Source organism: Pristiophorus japonicus, chromosome 3 (assembly GCF_044704955.1).
Source record: "Pristiophorus japonicus isolate sPriJap1 chromosome 3, sPriJap1.hap1, whole genome shotgun sequence".
Classification (NCBI taxonomy): Eukaryota; Metazoa; Chordata; class Chondrichthyes; family Pristiophoridae; genus Pristiophorus; species Pristiophorus japonicus.
In genome coordinates this window covers 166341552-166362786 of record NC_091979.1, presented here as the reverse complement: position 1 = coordinate 166362786, position 21235 = coordinate 166341552, and the positions used below count along the sequence as shown (strand labels likewise).

The 21235-nt window shown below is 46.0% G+C and overlaps 1 protein-coding gene across 8 annotated transcripts in view; it reads right to left on the bottom strand.

Annotated features, from left to right (window-relative positions):
• Window positions 1-21235, bottom strand: part of LOC139260001 (protein unc-80 homolog) — a 501022-nt gene that overhangs the window by 100124 nt on the left and 379663 nt on the right. For all 8 annotated transcript variants that reach the window (XM_070876044.1, XM_070876038.1, XM_070876039.1 and 5 more), the window contains 3 exons: window positions 16437-16523; window positions 15397-15580; window positions 3849-3943 (listed from right to left, as the gene is read on the bottom strand). In XM_070876044.1, the coding sequence (XP_070732145.1) occupies window positions 3849-3943; window positions 15397-15580; window positions 16437-16523 (366 nt within the window). The remainder of the gene's footprint in view (window positions 1-3848; window positions 3944-15396; window positions 15581-16436; window positions 16524-21235) is intronic.

The window sequence follows — 21235 nt, the reverse complement described above, 5'->3', positions numbered from 1 at the left end:
TAAGTGTACTTTGAAAAATCACAGTTTGACTAAGTGCAGTGGAAAACTGTCAGAGCATTGCAGAAGTGCTGTTAATGTCTCCGAGCAGTGGCAGCAATAATGCAGCAACGTCCACCAAGAATAAAGAATTTCTTGCATGACGAAGTCGAGGCACTAGTTACTGTCATTGAGGACAGATGGCAGCACCTGGATACCAGCAGAGGTCACACAAAAGTGCCACCCAAAAAGATGAAGAAACGCTGGAACCAAGTTGCAGAAGAATTCTGCGGATTGGTATCAACAAGAGATCTGGAAGGCAGTGTAAAAAGTGTCAGGACCTTGGTCAAGTAGTGTAAGTAATATTTCCATTTATTCAATGTAATTTCAATTGTAAATATGACCAGCTGTATTTGTCCCACCCAGTAGAAAGACACCCTCCCTAAAAAGTTGCATTTTCATCTTTGCAGAAGAAACGGGCTCACAACAAAAGGGAAACAACTAGAACAGGAGGAGGCCCGGCAAATCTGCACCCACTGACACCCTTGGAAGAGAGGGTCGCTGCTTTGATGGGTCCTGCCTGGAGAAAAACCATCAGTATTGCACAAGCTGGGCCCGCACATGAGGGAGTGGGTAAGTCATCGTGGCCCTTCAAATCAATCTGCTGCCTGGCCTGCTATGCATGAGCCTACTCATGCCACCCATTTCACTGTTCTGTTATATGTTGCAGAACTTGAGGACAATCCTCCTGATGATCCAAATCAAGATTCAGACGTGGACGAGCCTGCAGAGGAGAGCAACCCTCCAAAACAACATGGGCGTGAGGGGCACTTTGAGTGGATGTGAGAGGGGTTCGATGACAGGAGTGTTCTACTGAATCTTGAGGAGGTCAACATATATCACTTGCCAGGTTCTTCCGTGATTAGTGGTTCGACATTCTATGGTTTCCCACCGTCCGAGGTTGCAGGTCCCAGTGGTGGTGGTGTTGTGCTGCAGCATTGCACACCCGTGGCCCCATCGTCCGAGGTTATAGGTCCCAGCAGTGGTAGTGGTGGTGGTGGTGGTGCTGGTGCAAATCAGCAGGGAACACCCAGGGTCCCAAGGTCCCAGCCTGCGCCACCCAGTGGGATGCCGCAAGCCAGATCCAGGGGGAGGGGAAGGAGACATGGACCACGCTCTCCTGAGATTCAGTATGCAACAGATGTGGTTCAGATGATGGCATTGGGTGGGGAGAGCGTTGAACTTACCCGATCACTCCTGGACACCATAATTGGGGTGAGTGAGGAGGTAGCGGGACTGTCAGGAGAAGTAACAGTAATGGCACGGGAAATGGGAACCATGTCCGCTAACATCAGTGAGGGAATGGTAGCCATAAGGGATGGAATGTCAGAGGTAGTGGAAAGGACGACAGTTGCAATGACCAAGGGCATGAGGGAGGGAATGTTTGAGTTAGCTGCTACAGTAAGGGAACACGCCCAGATCCCGCACCCATTGACAGAATCAACTGCCACTCCCACTCCATTCCCCGCACCAAGCTCTGAACAGGCCGAGGCCACACCCTCCAGCTTGCCGCCTGGGCCCTCCAACTTGTTGCTTGGGCCCTCCAACTTGCCATGTGACGTTGTCACCCCCCCACCCTCAAGAGGTGCCCAGTGGCTGAGATGTTAGAAAGAAGAACCTTGGTGTGCACCCCAGAAACACTGCGGCACCGCCTGCGGGCAGGGGTCGTAGAGAGCCCAAGACCAAGCGCAGCGGGCGGCCTTAGACCAAGGGGGATGAGAGATGGATGCAGCCTTTCTTTGCTGCTGTTGATTTTGTTGTTTATGTCACTTCACTCACTGTTCTAACTGTTCTCACATTGGGTGTTTTTTGTTAGTTATGTAACTTTACACGTTTATAAGTGATCTTACAGTATAAATATTCTCACATTGGATTTTTCTTGTAATTTATGTAACGTTACAAGTTTATACCCTAACGTTTAAGTGATCTTAAAGAGTAAAGTTTGATACAAGAATATTTTTATTACACTAAAGTTAAGTACATTGCAAAGTTTTGAATAAAATATATTTTACATTAAAAATGAATCATGTTCAATTAATACAACACAAGAGTAGGAATAGCTCCAAAAAATAAACCCTCCTCTCCCCAAACCCACCCCTCCCAGCCTCCCCATTGTATAGAGGCCAGCATCTCACTCTCTCTCTCTCTCTGCCTACCCCCCCTCCCCGTGACATCGCGTCCAGCAGCTCGCACTTCTCCAGTTGCTCTGGACTCCCGGTGCGCATCTTCCCTCCCCTATCCCAAGCCGAATGGCCTCATGCACAGGCTGGTCTGCTGCCTTTCCCGGGCCGACTTCAAAGATTAAGGTAGGATTTACCGTATATACTCGCGTATCATGCGACTTTTGAAGACCTAAATTGTAACCTAAATTTGGGGGGTAGCATGATACGCGAGATACAAAATTTGCGGGTGTGAAGTGCTGGCCAAGATTAGGCTGTTAGGCTGTTAAGCAGACCGTATCCATTTACGGTAAGTCAAATAGTACATATGTATATCAAATAAAGATGATTTTGATAAAACTGCTGTTTTACTTGCTGATACACACGTAATGTTTACGCTTTCCAAATCAGCTGAGAGGCTAACTACCAAAGGAAAACAGAAACGATTCTTAATTTCGGACACAGCTTTCTCCGACACCAAACAGCTTTGCAGCTTTAACGTTGTTGCTTTGTTCCGCTTCGGCAACAACTTGCAGCTTAAATTTGGCAGTATATTTCTTCGCAGATCTTTTCTCCATAGTGGCTAAGAGTAGAATGTAAAAATATATTTGTCATAGTTTACTACCTTAGATGAGATTTGGAACGAAATACGGTAACTGTTTATTATCGTAATGAGAAACAGCAAAACAGCTGTTTCTCATTCGGTTGTTTACGGCGGAAGAGTCGTTTCATGATTCGGTTGTTAAGGTCTGTATTCGATTGTTGTTATGTGTTAGGGTACTTGTTACGTGTTGGGTACTTGTTAAACTTGTTTGAAAGCCTAGCCTAGTGTCATCTGATATCTCAAAAAAGTGACTCGCATGATACATGGGATATATGATAAAATCATGTTTTGGGGATGAAAATTTAGGGGTCGCATGATACGTGAGATCGTAGGATATGCGAGTATATACGGTACTTCATTTTCATTAGTATTTTAATGGTTTGAGTTTTTCCTTGCAATGTTTGGTGCTTGGTTATTGAAGTCCTCTCTAGTTCCCTTCCCACCCTATCCCTGCCCTAATGTCTGCCGAATGTGCACTGCTTTTTCTTCACTGCCCGCAAGGTTTTTCAGAGCTGGCCACATACGCTGACCTAAGTAGATTTGGAGTAAGTTTTTGCTGGCCAAATTGGCATAAATGGCCAAAACTGTCGTAAGTGTCTGGGAACGCCCGCTTTTGAAAAAAAAATGACCTAAAAAAAATCATACCTAACTGACTTACTCTGGAGCAAATCTTTTGGGGAAAATGGCATTTTTTAAACTTACGCCAGAAAAAACAACTTACTCCAAAAAAATTGATGCAAGTCATGACCAAAGTTGGGCCCATAAAAAGTAAATAATTAACAGGCATAACAGAAATAGGATCTATATATAAAATACACATGAATATAAATGGTGCAAACATATAGCAGGCATGCATTCAAATGGAGTAGATTGGTAACAGGCATGCCCTTAAATGGGACTAACACATAGCAGGTATTCACTATATGGTGTATATATACACAACAACCATACATTTATACAATGTAAGCTGAACTCTACTGAGCAATGACAGAAAGTGAAGTCACCCGAGACAATTAAATTACTCATAAAAATAAATTATGTCCTTTTACCTTAAGAACAGCTTCAAACTGTGTATCCTCATGCACAGGAAGTTGCGTTGGAATATCACATTCATTTTGTCCATGGACAACTAAAGTCTTTGTGCCTGGTGTAACAAAGAAGTCCTGCATCTAAACTGTTCACTAAACAGATTAGGTTAACATTTTTTAATCAGCCACCAAGACAAAAAGACAAATTGAACTCATTAGCCTTTTGCATGGTACATTCATCAATTATGTGGGTTTGTGCCCACAATTCCCCACAAAATGGTGCTAATTTTCAACTTTACTGTCTGGGCCGCAATATGCTGGAGCAGATTGCCCTCCTGTCATTGAACTTGTCTGATTTCATCCCATTAATTTAAATGGGATGAAAATAGGACGAGTTTTCTAACAGGCGGGCAATTTGCTCCAGCACATTACAAACCAAGCAGCAAAGTTGAAAATTATTCCTACTTAGCGTCTGATCTTATCCGCATTGTTAGTGAAAGGTGCCTCTTGAAGACTAGCTGCTTACTCCTACAGAAGGATGGAAAATCCATGCAAAAATCACATGACCACTATTGCACACATCACAGTTGGCTAAACAAAAACTGTTACAGGCTCAGAAGTTAATTGCTGGCCCAACCTGCTTTGACGAGATGAATGGTGCATAACAAGAGGAGACATGGGTAGAGACTTCACTTTTGAATGATGGGAAAAACATGGAGCCCGTTAAATGATATATAAAATATAAGCTATTGGTTGCAACTAATTAAGCTAAGTGTAACTAACTAAAGTAAGTAAAAATTGTTACAATTAAAGTTTTAAGACTGGATTTTCGGCTGATTTGCGCCCCAGTTAGCGCCTCAGCAGGGCCCAAAAACGATTTTTTGGGCTTGAAACAAGGCGCACAAGATTTTGCACCCGGACGGAATTTTCGGCAATGCTTTTGCGACAGTGCTAAAACTTAGCGCTCCGCTGCAGTTTTGACCGTTTGGATGACGTAAATTGTCGTGCATTGCTGTGCTAGCACCTCGGGTGGAACTTTCGAGCATATCGCCCAATTTAGCGTCCGCCCGGGAACCCGGCAGCAAAAGCCAGTCGGACCCAGGGTGCACCAGGGGCTAACGGCGCCATCTTGAAAACAGAGCATAAAGTTGCAGTTGTGAGTGATTAAAAGGATTGGGAGAAGAACGCTGCGTTACTGCATACTTTTGATTGTGAAGTTTATGAGTTTCTAGTTTGTCTTAAAAAACATTTAAGGACATTTTAAAAGATGGGGGCCATGTTTGGTCAGGAGCCGTTCATCCTGGCTGCTATATTCATACGGCGTCAAGCGGGACGAAGGCTTATTGATGATCATTTGCAACGTAATCGAACAGGTCGCAGAGGTATGGGGAGGAGGCCTTACCCCCCACGGGTTTACAGGGAACATCGCTCATACCTGCAGCTCTCTGAGGCACAGTGCATTAGAAGGCTGCACTTCCGAAAAGAGGTGTCACAGAGCTATGCCAGCTCATACCTACAGCCTACCAGTGGCAACAGGACTGCACTACCCGTTGAGGTGAAGGTGACTGTGGCACTTGCCTTCTATGCCAAGGCCCCTTTCAGGTATCAGCGGGCGACATATGCTCCATCTCGCAGCACGCTACACATTGCTGCATTCGCCAGGGACTAATGCACTGTACGCACACAGAATGGACATCATAAACTTCCCAACGATCATGGAGACCCAAAATGAGAGGGCTGTAGGTTTTGGACAATTTTCTGGCTTCCCCAAGGTTCAGGGTGCCCTTGACTGTATGTACATCGCCCTGCGAGCACCTTTAGAGAATCCAGAGCTTTTCCGAAACTGAAAGGGATTCCACCCCATGAATATACTCAGTGCAAGATGGCAGTCAATGCCCAATACCCAGGGAGCATCCATGATGCTTTCATCTTGTTTGAGAGCAGTGTCTCACGCATGTTCCAGCGTCAACCACAAGGCCAGAGCTGGATGCTCAGGGACAATGGTTACGGCCTCGTCACCTGGCTCATGAACCCCTCATCCGGAACCCTTCACAGAAGTCAAACATCGCTATAATGTGAGCCATGCAGCCACATGCAACATCGTCGAACAGACAATTGGAGTGCTCAAGCAGCGCTTCCGATGCCTGGACCACTCTGGAGACTGCCTATAATACTCCCCTCAGCAGGTCTCTGATTTCATTGTGGTGTGCTGCATGCTACACAACTTAACCATCATGAGGGGACAGGAATTGCCAATGGGGATTGCAGAACCACCTAAGGAGGGGGGAGGAGGAGCAAGACGAGGAAGAGGAGCCTGGCGAGGAACCCATGCCATCACTGTTATGTATGTAAGTAGACCTTACCCAAATGTAAGACTTGCCACTAGCGGGCACACCTGTGGGAGACCTAAGTAGGTATAAAAGGTGATTCACCATGCTGCTTCCTCACTCTGGAGTCTGAATAAAGAGACCAAGGTTACAACAGTTTGAGCTTGTGATATAGTCCTGTCAATTTATTCTGAATATAACAAATTGGCGATGAGTAACGGATCAAGAACTTTCATGTGGTTATGGCTGCCGCTGGTATTCTTGAGAGATTTGTTGAGGATGATGATTGGGAAACTTTCATTGAGCGCCTCGACCAATACTTTGTGGCCAACGAATTGGACAAGGCTGAGACGGCGACCAAGTGCAGGACGATTCTCCTCACCGTATGTGGGTCATCGGTATATGGCCTTCTTAAAAATTTGCTGGCACCGGTCAAACTAACGGACAAAGCTGTGTACGCTGGCTAAGGAACACCTCGAGCCAAAGGAGAGCATCCTGATGGCAAGGTAACACTTTTACACGCACAGTCACTCCGAGGGCCAGAACGTGGCAAGTTTTGTCGCCGACCTAAGACGCCTTGCAGGGCAGTGCGACTTTGCAGGATCCTTGGGGGAAATGTTGCGGGACTTTTTCGTGCTTGGAATTGGCCATGAGGTCATCTTTCGCAAACTGCTGTCTGCCGAATCCCTAGATCTGAGCAAGGCTATCACGATAGCCCAAGCCTTCATATCCATGACGAGAACACGAAACAGATAGCTTCACAGAATCGAAGCTCACCGGCAAGCACCGTGCACAAAATAATGTTTGCAGCAGGCAGAACGGCACAGGGCAAGGCCCACCCAATTGCAGAGGCCAGACCTAGGCCTAGAGTGGCTCAAGAGTCCGCCGTGGGGTGCGAATGCGTATCCATTAGCACCATGTTGGCGCTGCGGGGGCAGCCATAGAGTTCATCAATGTCGATTCAAGCCTTATGTGTGCAAGGGCTGTGGAACAATGGGGCACCTCCTGAGAATCTGACTGACCACATGGCAGAGTCAGGAGAGGACGACCGATCCACCGAGGGTCACGATGAACGAGCAGGAGAGGCAACTGAAAGTAAGGATGAAGAGGAAGTATATGGGATACACACTTTCATCACCAAAAGCCCTCTGATAATAATAAAGGTTGAACTTAACGGCACTCCAGTCTCCATGGAACTAGACACGGGGGCAAGTCAATCAGTTATGAGCCAGAAGGCATTCGAGAGGCTGTGGGGTGACGAAGCACAGCGACCCAAGCTGATCCCGATTCAAGCAAAGCTGCGTACCTACTCCAAGGAACTGATACCAGTTATTGGTAGTGCAGCCATAAAAGTATTCCATGAGGGAGCAGTGCACGATTTACCATTGTGGATTGTTTCAGGTGATGGGCCAACGCTGTTTGGCAGGAGGTGGATGGGGAAGATTCGATAGAACTGGGAAGACCTCTGCGTATCTTCTCCGGCAAACGAGGCCTCCCCATCTCAAACCCCCACTTTCAACTGAACCAGGCATCGAAATGCAGATCCATTCGCAGATCCCCAAGGCACAGGCCGCTCATCACAACCACGAGGAGGTAAAGTTCAACCGAGCAGTGGTACAGACGCGGTACCCACCACCCGAAGCCGACGACCCCTTCGCGACGATGGAAGAGGCTCCAGGTCGACCATGCGGAGTGGGACTCCAGTCGAAACGATCCAAATGCATCTTCCCAACGCCAGAGGCAAAATACCTGGGGAGGAAGATCACAGCAGTCGGCATCACGGACACGGACGAGAGGGCGCCCAGACCACGGGACGAGAAGGCGTCCAGACCACGAAACGAAGGTGCGTCCAGACCACGGGACAAGAGTGCGTCCAGGCCACGGGACGAGAGAGCGTCCAAACATGGGACGCGAGAGCGTCATGGGAGGTCATAAGAACATAAGAACATAAGAATTAGGAACAGGAGTAGGCCATCTAGCCCCTCGAGCCTGCTCCGCCATTCAACAAGATCATGGCTGATCTGGCCGTGGACTCAGCTCCACTTACCCGCCCTCTCCCTGTAACCCTTAATTCCCTTATTGGTTAAAAATCTATCTGTCTGTGATTTGAATACATTCAATGAGCTAGCCTCAACTGCTTCCTTGGGCAGAGAATTCCACAGATTCACAACCCTCTGGGAGAAGAAATTCCTTCTCAACTCGGTTTTAAATTTGCTCCCCCATATTTTGAGGCTGTGCCCCCTAGTTCTAGTCTCCCCGACCATGGAAACAACCTCTCTGCCTCTATCTTGTCTATCTCTTTCATTATTTTAAATGTTTCGATAAGCGATAAGATCACCCCTCATCCTTCTGAACTCCAACGAGTAAAGACCAAGTCTACTCAATCTATCATCATAAGGTAACCCCCTCATCTCCGGAATCAGCCTAGTGAATCGTCACTGTACCTCCTCCATAGCTAGTATATCCTTCCTTAAGTAAGGTGACCAAAACTGCATGCAGTACTCCAGGTGCGGCCTCACCAATACTCTATACAGTTGCAGCAGGACCTCCCTGCTTTTGTACTCCATCCCTCTCGCAATGAAGGCCAACATTCCATTCGCCTTCCTGATTACCTGCTGCACCTGCAAACTAACTTTTTGGGATTCATGCACAAGGAAGGTGGGCACCGGAGGGACTGGAGTGCATCATCACGCCCGGCAACCAAATTTTAATTTGATTTTACGTTTTAAAGTTTAATTTGTTTTAATTGCCGGTGCTTTTAGTGTCCCCTTCCCTTTTATAGGGGGCACCGGAAAAAATTTGATTTTAGCGCCCCAAAAAAAAACCAAAAAAAAGAAAAAAAAGGGGCCTTGTAAATGTCTGCTGTGTCATCCAGGGCGGGTGGCACGGTTTAATGTTTTATGTTTTACAGATAAACTCGAAAAGAGTTTCATGCACAAGGACCCCCAGGTCCCTCTGCACCGCAGCATGTTGTAATTTCTCCCCATTCAAATAATATTCCCTTTTACTGTTTTTTTTCCCAAGGTGGATGACCTCACATTTTCCGACATTGTATTCCATCTGCCAAACCTTAGCCCATTCGCTTAACCTATCTAAATCTCTTTGCAGCCTCTCTGTGTCCTCTACACAACCCGCTTTCCCACTAATATTTGTGTCATCTGCAAATTTTGTTACACTACACTCTGTCCCCTCTTCCAGGTCATCTATGTATATTGAAAACAGTTGTGGTCCCAGCATCGATCTCTGTGGCACACCACTTACCACCGATTTCCAACCCGAAAAGAACCCATTTATCCCGACTCTCTGCTTTCTGTTAGCCAGCCAATTCTCGATCCATGCTAATACATTTCCTCTGACTCCGCGTACCTTTATCTTCTGCATTAACCTTTTGTGTGGCACCTTATCGAATGCCTTTTGGAAATCTAAATACACCACATCCATCGGTATAACTCTATCCACCATGCTCGTTATATCCTCAAAGAATTCCAGTAAATTAGTTAAACATAATTTCCCCTTCATGAATCCATGTTGCGTCTGCTTGATTGCACTATTCCTATCTAGATGTCCCGCTATTTCTTCCTTAATGATAGCTTCAAGCATTTTCCGCACTACAGATGTTAAACTAGCCGGCCTATAGTTTCCTGCCTTTTGTCTGCCCCCTTTTTTAAACAGAGGCGTTACATTAGCTGCTTTCCAATCCACTGGTACCTCACCGCAACGGAACGGAGGAATGTGTCGCCCAGTAAGGAAGATGACTGGGTTTGGGGCAAAGGTAAAGGGACGGCCGCGGTGAAGGCTAGGAACCCACTATGCTCCAATAAATTGTGTGCACCATGTAACCCTTGTAAGCGGTCTTTCGCGGCCAATGGTGTACCATTGTATGGGGTTGGGGGTACGTGCAGCAAGCAAAAGTAGCAGGCGAGCCCCAAACGATTGAACATGTATCAAATAAGTTAAAACAAAGCAGCAGCCTGTGTTCACGGGACTAAAGAGACGTACCAAAGAGTGTCTCAATATGTGCTCGAGTCAGACAAGCTGCTCATCCCACAATCTTGGGAGACACCATTATCGATGCGTTGTTTCCAGAATGTCTAACACTGTCTGTGCAATGTAACATGATCCGCCACGGGACAGGCACTGAGAGCGGCATTAATGCTCTCAGTTGGCCACCGTTGCGCACCACCGGGGTGGAAATGGTGCAGCCTGCAGACCCACTCGTGGTCATGGAAGTGCTAGAAAGCGAGAGGTCAACCGTAACCGCCCCCCCAGCTTAGAACCTGGACCAGCCAGGATCCCACGTTACCGCCCGCCTGCCAAAGGTGAACTGCTAGATGGAATGTGGCAACCTATCCGTCGCAGAGATGATAGACCCATCCCAGGGCGGCTACACAGTCGGTGGTCCGGGGCCTCCATACTACGGCCCAAGGTCCACGGGGACCACTCGGTCTCCCGCCAGTACCGAAAGTCTCAAGGTCATTGCGGCCATCCTGGGCTTGCCAGACCTCAGAGTCAGCGACAATAGCCTGGAGCAGGTAGCCCAAATCACTAAATTTAGCACCACGCATGTCACGGTAGACTCCCTACAGACCCAGCTATCCTGGGTGCCACGCAGTCACCAGACAGAATCACCCAGAACCGAACCTTCCATATGCCATCAGCAGAGAATGCACCATAATTGCACGGCCCCTCCACGTGACATCAGAATAAGTGATGTAGACCATGTTCAGGGCCCCAGTTGGGCCACTGGCACTGCATTAGCCAAGGGGGGGAATGGAGTGTATGTGATGAAAATGGAGTATTTGATTGTGAAACCATGTACCAGGCTAACGAGTAAAGCATTTTGACTAGACTAAACTGCGAACTACAGATAACCAGGAACCACTGTGAAAGGACCTGGCCCCCAGCGACCCACTAACACGATCAACTGTGCCGTCAACCACGAAGATGAACCCACCATGTCAGGAATTCAACCCAGGCGATCGACCCGGGGGCGCGGGGCGCCAGAGAGCCTCAACTTGCAAATAACTTGCACAATGAGACTTTGGGGGGGGGGGGGGGGGGGGAGTGATGTTATGTATGTATGTAGATCTTACCCAAATGTAAGACTTGCCACTAGGGCGCACACCTGTGGGGCGGTACTGTGGAGATTTTGTCGCTGTAAAAGCCTTACGTCGGCATCTCATAATTGAACGCTTTGCTTGAAGAGTGAACGGCACGTTTGAGCATTGCCTGGCCACTCTATCCCACCATGTTGACTACTCCCCCTCTTATTCTGCAAATGAGACACTACACAGGAATGGTTAAGATGAATAAAATAATGCATTAAACATTGGAAACTTTGTCAACTTAATTGTGAAACTTTAATAAAATAACATAAATTAGCTGCATCCAGCATTGTGATCATTCAACAACATTATCAACATAATAATAATGCAACATAAAACATAGATGCATCCAGCACCAACAACATAATGCAGCAACCCCTGCCCCACTATTTTTATTACCATCGGCTTTTGTCCCCTTTCCCTTATCACCCTCTTTTGCATGCTGCTCCGAACCAAAGTGGCACCAAGATGGCGTGCAGCAAGGTTGCCAGAGTGCTGCTGTGTTGGGGGGAGGGACGACGGAGATGCCGCCTGGGACACACTGGAGCAGCGTGGAAGGCCCGGCTTCTGACTGGCTAGCCTCTTCATCGGTATCGCCAGTCACAGGTGGTTTTAGTTTGGGTGTGTCAGTGGGGAACGCAGAGAGTATGGCGGGAAGGTTTATGGACTGCATCACCTGCCCAAACTGAAGCAGAGCTTGTGCCTGTGATGCGCCATATTCCGCAAGGGTTCGCACCACCAGCCTCATGTGAGCCTCACAGGTTTCACGGCTCGCACCGACAATCTGCGACCCTACCTTCATAATGGTCGCTTTCAGACTGTCGATGCTCGCGGGAATCCTACCCAAGACATCAAGAAGCTGACGGCTGACTTGGATGCGCTCCCTGGACATTCCCACCATGTCTAGTTCCACATTTGCCTGTCTGTTAGCAGACCGGCTTTGCCGACTCGCCCTCCGGAGAGATGGTAAAAGAGATTCGACCCCAGAACTGCGTTGCTGCACACCACTAGTCCCAGGAACCTCGGAGTTGTCAAACCCCGAGAAAGTCACGCTGTCGTCCTCAGACGAGGTGAGTGTAGGTGGTAAAATAGGGGTGGATTGCAGCTCCACCGGAGTCGGCTGATCGGTATCCCCTGCCTCTTCTTTCCCCTCCTCCAAACTATGGCCTGACGTGGAGTGTTGCCTTGGGGGATGCTGCGGCTGTGGCTGGTCATCTGGAAGTAGAAAGCAACAGATGAGTGGTTAGCAGCAGGGGAGGGGACAGGGTGACAAAAGGAAGGTCGCATAGCACAGGCTCATTTGAAAGACCACTACTACTCCATTATATCTAGTCCAGAGACACTGCATGACATTGCCCCAACCCAGCCCAGGGAGTGTGCAGGACTTACCCTCAGTTTCCGAGTGGGGGTCAGCACCCCCACTAGCAGCTGCCTGACCTGAGACACCGATAAGGCCTGCCACTCATTCTTCAAAGTCCGTGAGTGCAGGGTCTGAGGCGGACTGCTGTCTATCCGCACCTGCTCGCGCCAATTATGTGACTTCTTGGCCTGCAAAGATGAAAATGGGAATGGTTACAAGAGGGTCCATCTGCTCTTGTGGCACAGATAGCCACCAAAACACTTATACCATACTGTCTGAATGTAATACAATCCTCTGTTTAATGGCCTTGGAAGTTGCACGCGGTTCATCAGGAGGACATCGAAGTACGGAGCCATCTTATGAGATCTCAGAAAACAATCTTAATAATGTGTAAAGATCATTCATGGCAAATAGAGTGCAAGACTAAGCCTATCTATATGTCAGGCATTTTACGAGGCAATCCACAGAGTGCTGAGAGACATCAAAAGCATGAGAACAAATAGTGTGTCAGATTTATAATTGAAGTAATGAAGGAGTGCACAAATTAAAATTGTACTCACTCTAATGACTCTTGAAAGATCATTGAAATTCTTACGGCACTGTTTGCCAGTCTTGATCATAGTGTCTGAGGCAGAGACCTCCTCAGCCATTTCCCTTAAAATCCGTCAAAAAATCGATGGCAATGGTCTAGATCCACCCCTACGGTGCAACTCCTGCCATCTTCTCTCCACAGCCCCCACTCGAGTTCTGGTAGCCACATGGCTGAATCGCCTGGCACGCTGTCTAGAATTGTCATCCTCCATGATCAAAATCCAAATGTAAAATGGCTGATTCAGCCCCGGTTGTACTGCGCATGTGCGTGGCCGCACCCTGCATTAGCGTATGCGACCGGACAGCAGACCAGAAGCGTGGGAAGAAAAATAAATAAATAAACTTGCGCATGCGTAGAATGGCCAATTTTTTTAATGTATGGTGCAACGCTGGAGTTAACGCCAATGCTCCTCGTGAACTTTCATCTGCTGAAAGTTGCTAACTCTGGCGCTAATGTTAACCCGGTGCTAATTTTTTGAATCCGCCGCAAATTGCGCCCGGAAATGGGCAAAAACGCAAAAAGCCGAAAATCCAGCGCTTATATTACTACAAAATAACATATAGCACTTTTTACAGACCCAATTCTAACTCATTATGCAGTTCTATCAGTCTCCGAAGAGCACAACGTTCTTGATGTAATAATCAGACACCCAGAAATCTACATCAGGCAGAGTATTGTGGATAATAAACATTAGCGGTGTGACAATCTAGTTCTTGTAGACAAGCCAAGGATGCCCAGTGAATGTGAAATACTGGTGAAAGCTATACAAAGGATTCTGGATGGTCCTGGGAATTTGACTTATGCGATGATCATTAGATGAGCATCCGTGAACTGCATCTGAGCAGGGCAAAAGGCTGATACTCCAAGAGCCCAAACTCTATTGAAGCAAAGGCCCACCCAAAGGACCGCCAGTGGCTGCCGAGAGACCGGGCGATACTTTGCCTGGAAGATTCCTCTAAAAGAGGTAGCAGTATTGCCCGGCGGCCAAACAATGGTTTACGCCATCAATTTGGGTGGCAGCGGGTGGAAGCTCTCAATCTCGGCGGCAAAGGCTCTTGCCACCCAAGTGTCGCCGAGGATGGAGTTGGGCCCAAGGAGGGTGGAAGACCTGCAAATAAAAATCATAGCAAAAAAAAAAACACCGCAACACCTTCAAGGGACCCCATCCAGGTTAACTCACTGTAAAACAAAAATTTTAAATATGTTCACTAACCTTTTTTTCTGTTCTTCGTACTTACAATCGAGGTTAGAACAGCCTCCACGCAGCGGTCCTTTCCCCTGCAGGTGCCGACTCCCGCCAACTCCTGCCCACACCAATCTGGCAGCTCGACGGGCGGGAGGCCACTTACGCCACTTGGCCGTCAGAGGACGTCAGCGGGTGGTTCTCCCCTCCTGCCCTCTCCAGCCCAAGTGGAAAAAGGCAAAGAGGGGAGACCGGCAGCAAAACTCGGCGGCAGTGAGTGGGAATACCACCAATATCGGGACCATAGTCTTTCACTCTGACAAGAGCATTGGAGTAGGAAGAAGCAGGTTGAAGGATTCATGATGGTATTAACCACTGTGTTATTGAGACACCAAAAAATTGTAGATAAACGAGTAGAGACTTATTTGGCAGTTTTAGATGGACTCCAATTTATATTTATTTCTGTTTTTATCCTTAAGTATCAATGAGTGTGCCTTCTTCGTGCTTATGTCAAAAAGTGAACAAATAATTAAGTAATTTTCACCTTTCATTTTAGCACAGAGCGCTGTTTGCATACAGCAGTAACTATCAGATTCACAGGCTCACAATTTTCTGTCCAATCCCAGTAATTTAAACTTCAATTACAACTAAGTAAATTAAGTAAAAGTTGTTTCATGTAGTTGAAAACAAGTATAAAATAACACTACCCTTTCATTTGCCAGTTCTCGTCGACAATTTACCCAATACTTTTTTTGATGTGGCTATTTCTGTGAACACTGACAGTGGTGCCGAAAGAATTAGCAATTATTTTGATACATTTTCAGCAACTAACTCACAATCTAGAGTTAAATGTAAATAAATAGCCACTTTCTATCTATAATTTCAGTGAATGCACAGAAATGATGAAAAGCAACTGATCATAATTAGAAATAAGGAGAAATATGGATCTAGAAACACACCTCATTTTCCTGTCGGATTTTGGTAGCTAGTTGTAAAGCCTACCTGGCATAGAGGCTGTAACCAGCAGTTTGACTTCACACTGTTCTTTTTTCATTGTCTGTTTCAGGTCTTTGAAGAAAAGTCCTTCTACATAACCAACAACCTCCCATAGAAAGGTGACAGTGGCTGAGATTGCATCCATGCCCCATTCACAAGGGGTGCGCACAAAGTACATGATCAGACCAACCTAAAATGCAACAGAAAATGATGGAACCTGACAGTGTATTTCAGTACTGTTCTTTAATAGCTGTGGCTCAGTGGGTAGCACGCTCGCCTCTGAATCAGAAGGTTGTGGGTTCAAGTCCCACTCCAGGGACTTGAACACATAAATCTAGGCTGACACTCCAGTGCAGTACTGAGGGAGTGTTGCACAGTTGGAGGTGCCATCTTTCGGATGAGATGTTAAACCGAGGCCCCATCAGGTGGACATTATAGATCTTTTGGCACTATTTCGAAGAAGAGCAGGCGAGTTATCCCCGGTGTCCTAGCCAATATTTATCCCTCAATCAACATAACAAAAACAGTTTATCTGGTCATTTGTGGGAGTTGCTGTGCGCAAATTGGCTGCTGCGTTTCCCACTTTATAACAGTAACTACACCCAAAAAGTACTTCATTGGCTGTAAAGCGATTTGAGACCTCCGGTGGATGTGAAAGGCGCTATAATAATGTAAATCTTTCTTTTCTTTCTTTAATAGTAAACTGCATAACCAAATCTAGAGAGCATCCTACATAGTTTTAAGGCCATACTCTGCCCCTATCCCCACACACACAAAATTGTACTGGTGCTTTTACAGGTAATTGGTAAAAAGAACTTAAAGCAACTTAAATGTGATTTGTAGCTTTCTTCCAAAATGTCATGTTTTTCAATTAGCTCTACCATGAAGATGATTGCCGAGTAGTAGTCAACCACTGACTCTCTAATAGATCATTAAACATTTGAAAAGGTCAGATATAAAAATGGGTAACTTTATTCAAAAAATGTTATTATTGGATATGTATGGGTAATAATATTTATGTAATGCAAGACACTGGTAATGCTTACCAGGTAGTTAAAGAGAATATGGGACGTCTGAGCAGGCATATCCCCAATATTCAACAGAAGTTTTCGCAGCATGTAAATCAGTTCATCCTACAAAAGAAAAAGTGCCACTCAACAAAACTTGAAGATTTTGTGTTTAATAATAATTTTAACTTACTCATTGAAATAGCACAAAGATTTTACAAAATGTAAAATTATTTCACCAAAAGTTATTGGAATATATGCTGTGTTAGCACTGTAACAGCTGTTTATTCATTATAATTAGAAAACTGTACAGATGTCAGATTTTGTTAATGTATCTCTTGAAGTAGTACCCGTATCTTTCGCAGGCTCTGACCAGTTTCTACCTAAAATGGCAATTAAGGTCCTAACTACCTCATTGGTCCCCAATTTCTATGTTGAAAGGAGCCTATTGCCTGAAATAAGCGACAGTAAGCTTCATTTGAGATGGAGCTGGCCGCATCACCAGTGTCAATGGGGTGGTGAGGCTACTGAGCCTATTACTCTTGTTAACACCAGGTGGGGGGACTCAAAATTGATGCTATTGTCTTTCAAATATTTGCATCAGTATCATTTAAAAATTTTTTTTTCAGCAAATACTACTTCAACATTACAACACTATACACAGAGTTGGTTTGGCCATTAAATGATGTAAAGGTCTGTGTAAAACAAAGGTTATGGAAGAGTTTCTGATTTTCCACTTTTGTCCCACAATTTTTACAACATACAACACTTATATTCAGGATCGGTTCTTTAAATTGCTTAAACTCAGCTACGGCATTTTCCAAATATATGTTCATGTTATGGAGGAACCGTCTTATTTCAAGTTTCAAGGCTCACTTTTGCCCAAGCCCGTTTTTTTGCTTACTGCCAGAGTTACGCCCGTTTTTCTCGGCCAGAAATGCAGCAAAAATATTTGTCCAAAGGTTCTCCATAGTATTTTTTAAATTTGGCGCACACAGCCTATCCAGTTGCCCCAGGGGGGTGGAGCCTGCTGTCTGCGTCAAAAAACGAAGCCACACCTTCTGCGTGTGCACAAAAAAATAAAGGACGGTTTTGACGTGTCCCCAATGGGCGCGCATACGCAGTACAGCTCTGGGTCTGTAATCAGCCCTTTTTAAAGAGCCAGTTGTGTGAGTGAAAACATTGAGTGCTGTGAGAGCATTGGGAAAATCGCAGCTGCAATAGAGGATGCAACGGGTGCAAGGACCAAGAATTTCTTACAGGATGAAGTGGAGGCACTGTGATTGAGGCCAAATGGCAGGAGCTGGACATCAGCAGAGGTCACATAAAAGTTCCACCCAAAGAAATGAAGAAAAACTGGAACCAGGTTGCAAAAGATTACTGTGCAATGGTGACCACCATGAGATCTGGAGGTCAGTGTAAAAAGAAGTGGCAGGACCTTGGTCAAGTGGTTAGTGTAAGCAATATTTTCATTTATTCAATGGAATTGCAATTGTAAATGTGACCAGCTGTATATGTCCCACCCAGCAGAAAAACACCCTCCCTAAAAAGTTGCATTTTCATCTTTGCAGAGGAAGTTGGCACACAACAAAAGGGAAAGAACTCGAACAGGAGGAGGCCCGGCAATTCTGCAGCCACTGATACCCGTGGAATAGAGGGTCACTGCTTTGATGGGCCCTGCCTGGAGAAAAGCAACCGCCACTGCACAAGCTGGGCCCACACTCGAGGGAGAGGGTAAGTCCTGCAAATTCCAGTCTGGCTTTGCTAAATATGCTTTGGTCCCTGGGGATGTCTCCATCAGCTACACTTCGGTTGATGCAATATGTTATCATTCATCATGGTCCTTCAAATCAGCCTGCAGCCTGCGCTGTATGAGCCGACTCATGCCACACACCCTGCCCCCTCCTCTGCTGCTAACCATATGTCTGTGTTCTGTTATATTTTGCAGAACTTGAGTTCAACCCTGACGATGCAGAAGAAGATTCAGACGAGGACGAGCCTGAAGAGGAGAACATCTTCCAATCCCACCCCCCAGACCAAGAGCATGGGGTGAGGGGGAGTGGGAGGGCATGGAGATGGATGAAGCCTCCACTGTTTTACTGACTTTGGAGCAGGTGCAGCTGTCGCCCATTGAGGCGCCAGCCCCTTCCGTGACTAGTGGTTTGAATGTTGGTGGGACATTCCATGGTTTCCCACTGTCCGAGGCTGTGGGTTCCAGTGGTGGGGTGCAGTGAGGCACACCCTGGGCCCCACCTTCTGAGGCTGCGGGTCCCAGTGGTGGGGCGTGAGCCTGATCATGCTCTTCTGAGGTGCAGGATCTAACAGATGCGCTTCAGATGAAGGCAATGAGTGGGCAGAGCATTGACCTTACACAATCACTCCTGGACACCATCAGTGGGGTGGGTGATGAGGTAAGCGGGACTGTCAGGAGAAGTAACAGCAATCTCACGAGAAATGGGAACGATATCCTGGACCATAAGTGAGGGAATATCTCAGTCAGTTGAAATCATGTCAGTGACCATGAGGGTGGGAATGTCACAGCTAGCTGATGCGCTGTCAGTGAACATCAGGGAGGGAATGCTAGAGATGGTGCAAACACTATCAGTGAACATGAGGGAGGGAATGTTGCAGGTCGTTGAGACACTGTCAGGGCGCATGAGGGACGGCATGTTGGGAGTTAGCTGCTGCAATAAGGGAATACGCCCAGACTTTGCGCCCATTGACAGAATTAACTGTCACTCCCACTCCAATCTCCAGACCGACGTCTGAAGAGCCCCAAGCCGGGCCCTCCACTTCTCAACAGGTGCGCACTACCCGAGATCTTAGAAAAAATAAGCTTGGTACCAACCCCATAAACACTGCGCCACCGCCTGCAGGCAGGTGTGGAGTCACTAAGAAGAAGCGTGCAGGCGGTCTTAGAATAAGGTGGAGGAGAGATGGGTGCAGCCTTTCTTTGCTGCTGCTGTTGTTATTGTTGTTATTATTATTGTTACTGTTGTAACTGTTGTTCTCAAATTAAAAGTTTTTTGTAAGTTATGAAAATTTACAAGTTTAAAAGTTAGTAAATGATCTTAAAGTTTGTAAGTGATCGTAACTGAAAACTTTAAAGTTTGATACGAGAATAATTTTATTAAAATTAAGTTAAGTACAAAGAAATGTTTGTTAAACTTTTGGATAAAATATATTTTAAATTAAATCTGATTCATTTTCATTCTTTGTTCAAGTATTAACACAACTTTTGGAACTCAAGAAGAATCATTTCCATTATTTGTTCGATTATTACCACAACTTTTGAAGTAAACAAGAATCATTTCCATCATTTGTTCCATTAACACAACTCAACATTATGGAATAGGTCCAAACAGTAAACACTGTCCATGTGAACGTAAGAAATAGGAGCAGGAATAGGCCATTTGGCCTCTCGAGCCTGCTCCGCCATTCAATAAGATCATGGCTGATCTGATCATGGGCTCAGCTCCATTTCCCTGCCCTCTCCCCATAATCATTTACTCCTTTATTGTTCCAAAAATCTGTATCTCTGCCTTAAATATATTCAATGACCCAGCCGCCACAGCTCTCTGGGGCAGAGAATTCCATAGATTTACAACCCTCTGAGAGGAGAAATTCCTCCTCATCTCAGTTTTAAATGGGCGGCCCCTTATTCTGAGACTATATCCACTAGTTTTAGTTTCCCCTATGAATGGAAATATCCTCTCTGCAGCCACCTTGTCGAGCCCCCTCATTATCTTATATGTTTCAATAAGATCACCTCTCATTCTTCTGAACTACAATGTGTATAGGCCCTACCTACTCAACCTATCTTCATAAGTCAACCCCCTCATCTCTGGAATCAACCTAGTGAACCTTCTCTGAACAGCCTCCAATGCAAGTATATCCTTCCTTAAATATGAAGACCAAAACTGTATGCAGTACTCAAGGTGTGGCCTTACAGGTGTAGCAGGACTTCTCTGCTTTTATAGTCTATCCCCCTTGCAATAAAGGTCAACATTCCATTTGCCGTCCTGATTACTTGATGTACCTGCATATTAACTTTTTGTGTTTCATGCACAAGGACCCCCAGGTCCCTCTGTACTGCAGCATTTTGCAATTTTTCTCCATTTAAATTATAATTTGCTTTTCTATTTTTACTGCAAAAGTGGATAACCTCACATTTTCCCACATTATGCTCCATCTGCCAAATTTTTGCCCGCTCACATAACCTGTACATATCCCTTTGCAGATGTTTTGTGTCCTCCTCACAATTTGCTTTCCCACTCATCTTTGTATCATCAGCAAACTTAGCTACATTACACTTGGTCCCTTCATCCAATTCATTAATATAGATTGTAAATAGTTGGGGTCCCAGCACTGATCACTGCGGCACCCCACTAGTTACTGATTGCCAACCCGAGAATGAACCATTTATCCCGACTCTCTGTGTTTTGTTAGTTAGCCAATCCTCTATCCATGCTAATATATTACTCCCAACCCCGTGAACTTTTATCTTGTGCAGTAGCCTCTTACGTGGCACCTTATCGAAGGCCTTCTTGAAATCCAAATACACCACATCCACTGGTTCCCCCATATCTACGCTGCTCGTTACATCCTCAAAGAACTCCCGCAAATTTGTCAAACATGATTTCCCTTTCATAAACTCTGCTTGATTGAATTATGCTTTTCCAAATGTCCCGCTACTGCTTCTTTAATAATGGACTCCAGCATTTTCCCAGCGACAGATGTTAGGCTAACTGGTCCTGCTTTTTGTCTGTCTCCTTTTTTAAATAGGGGCGCTATATTTGCGGTTTTCCAATTCGCAGGGACTGCCCCAGAATCCAGGG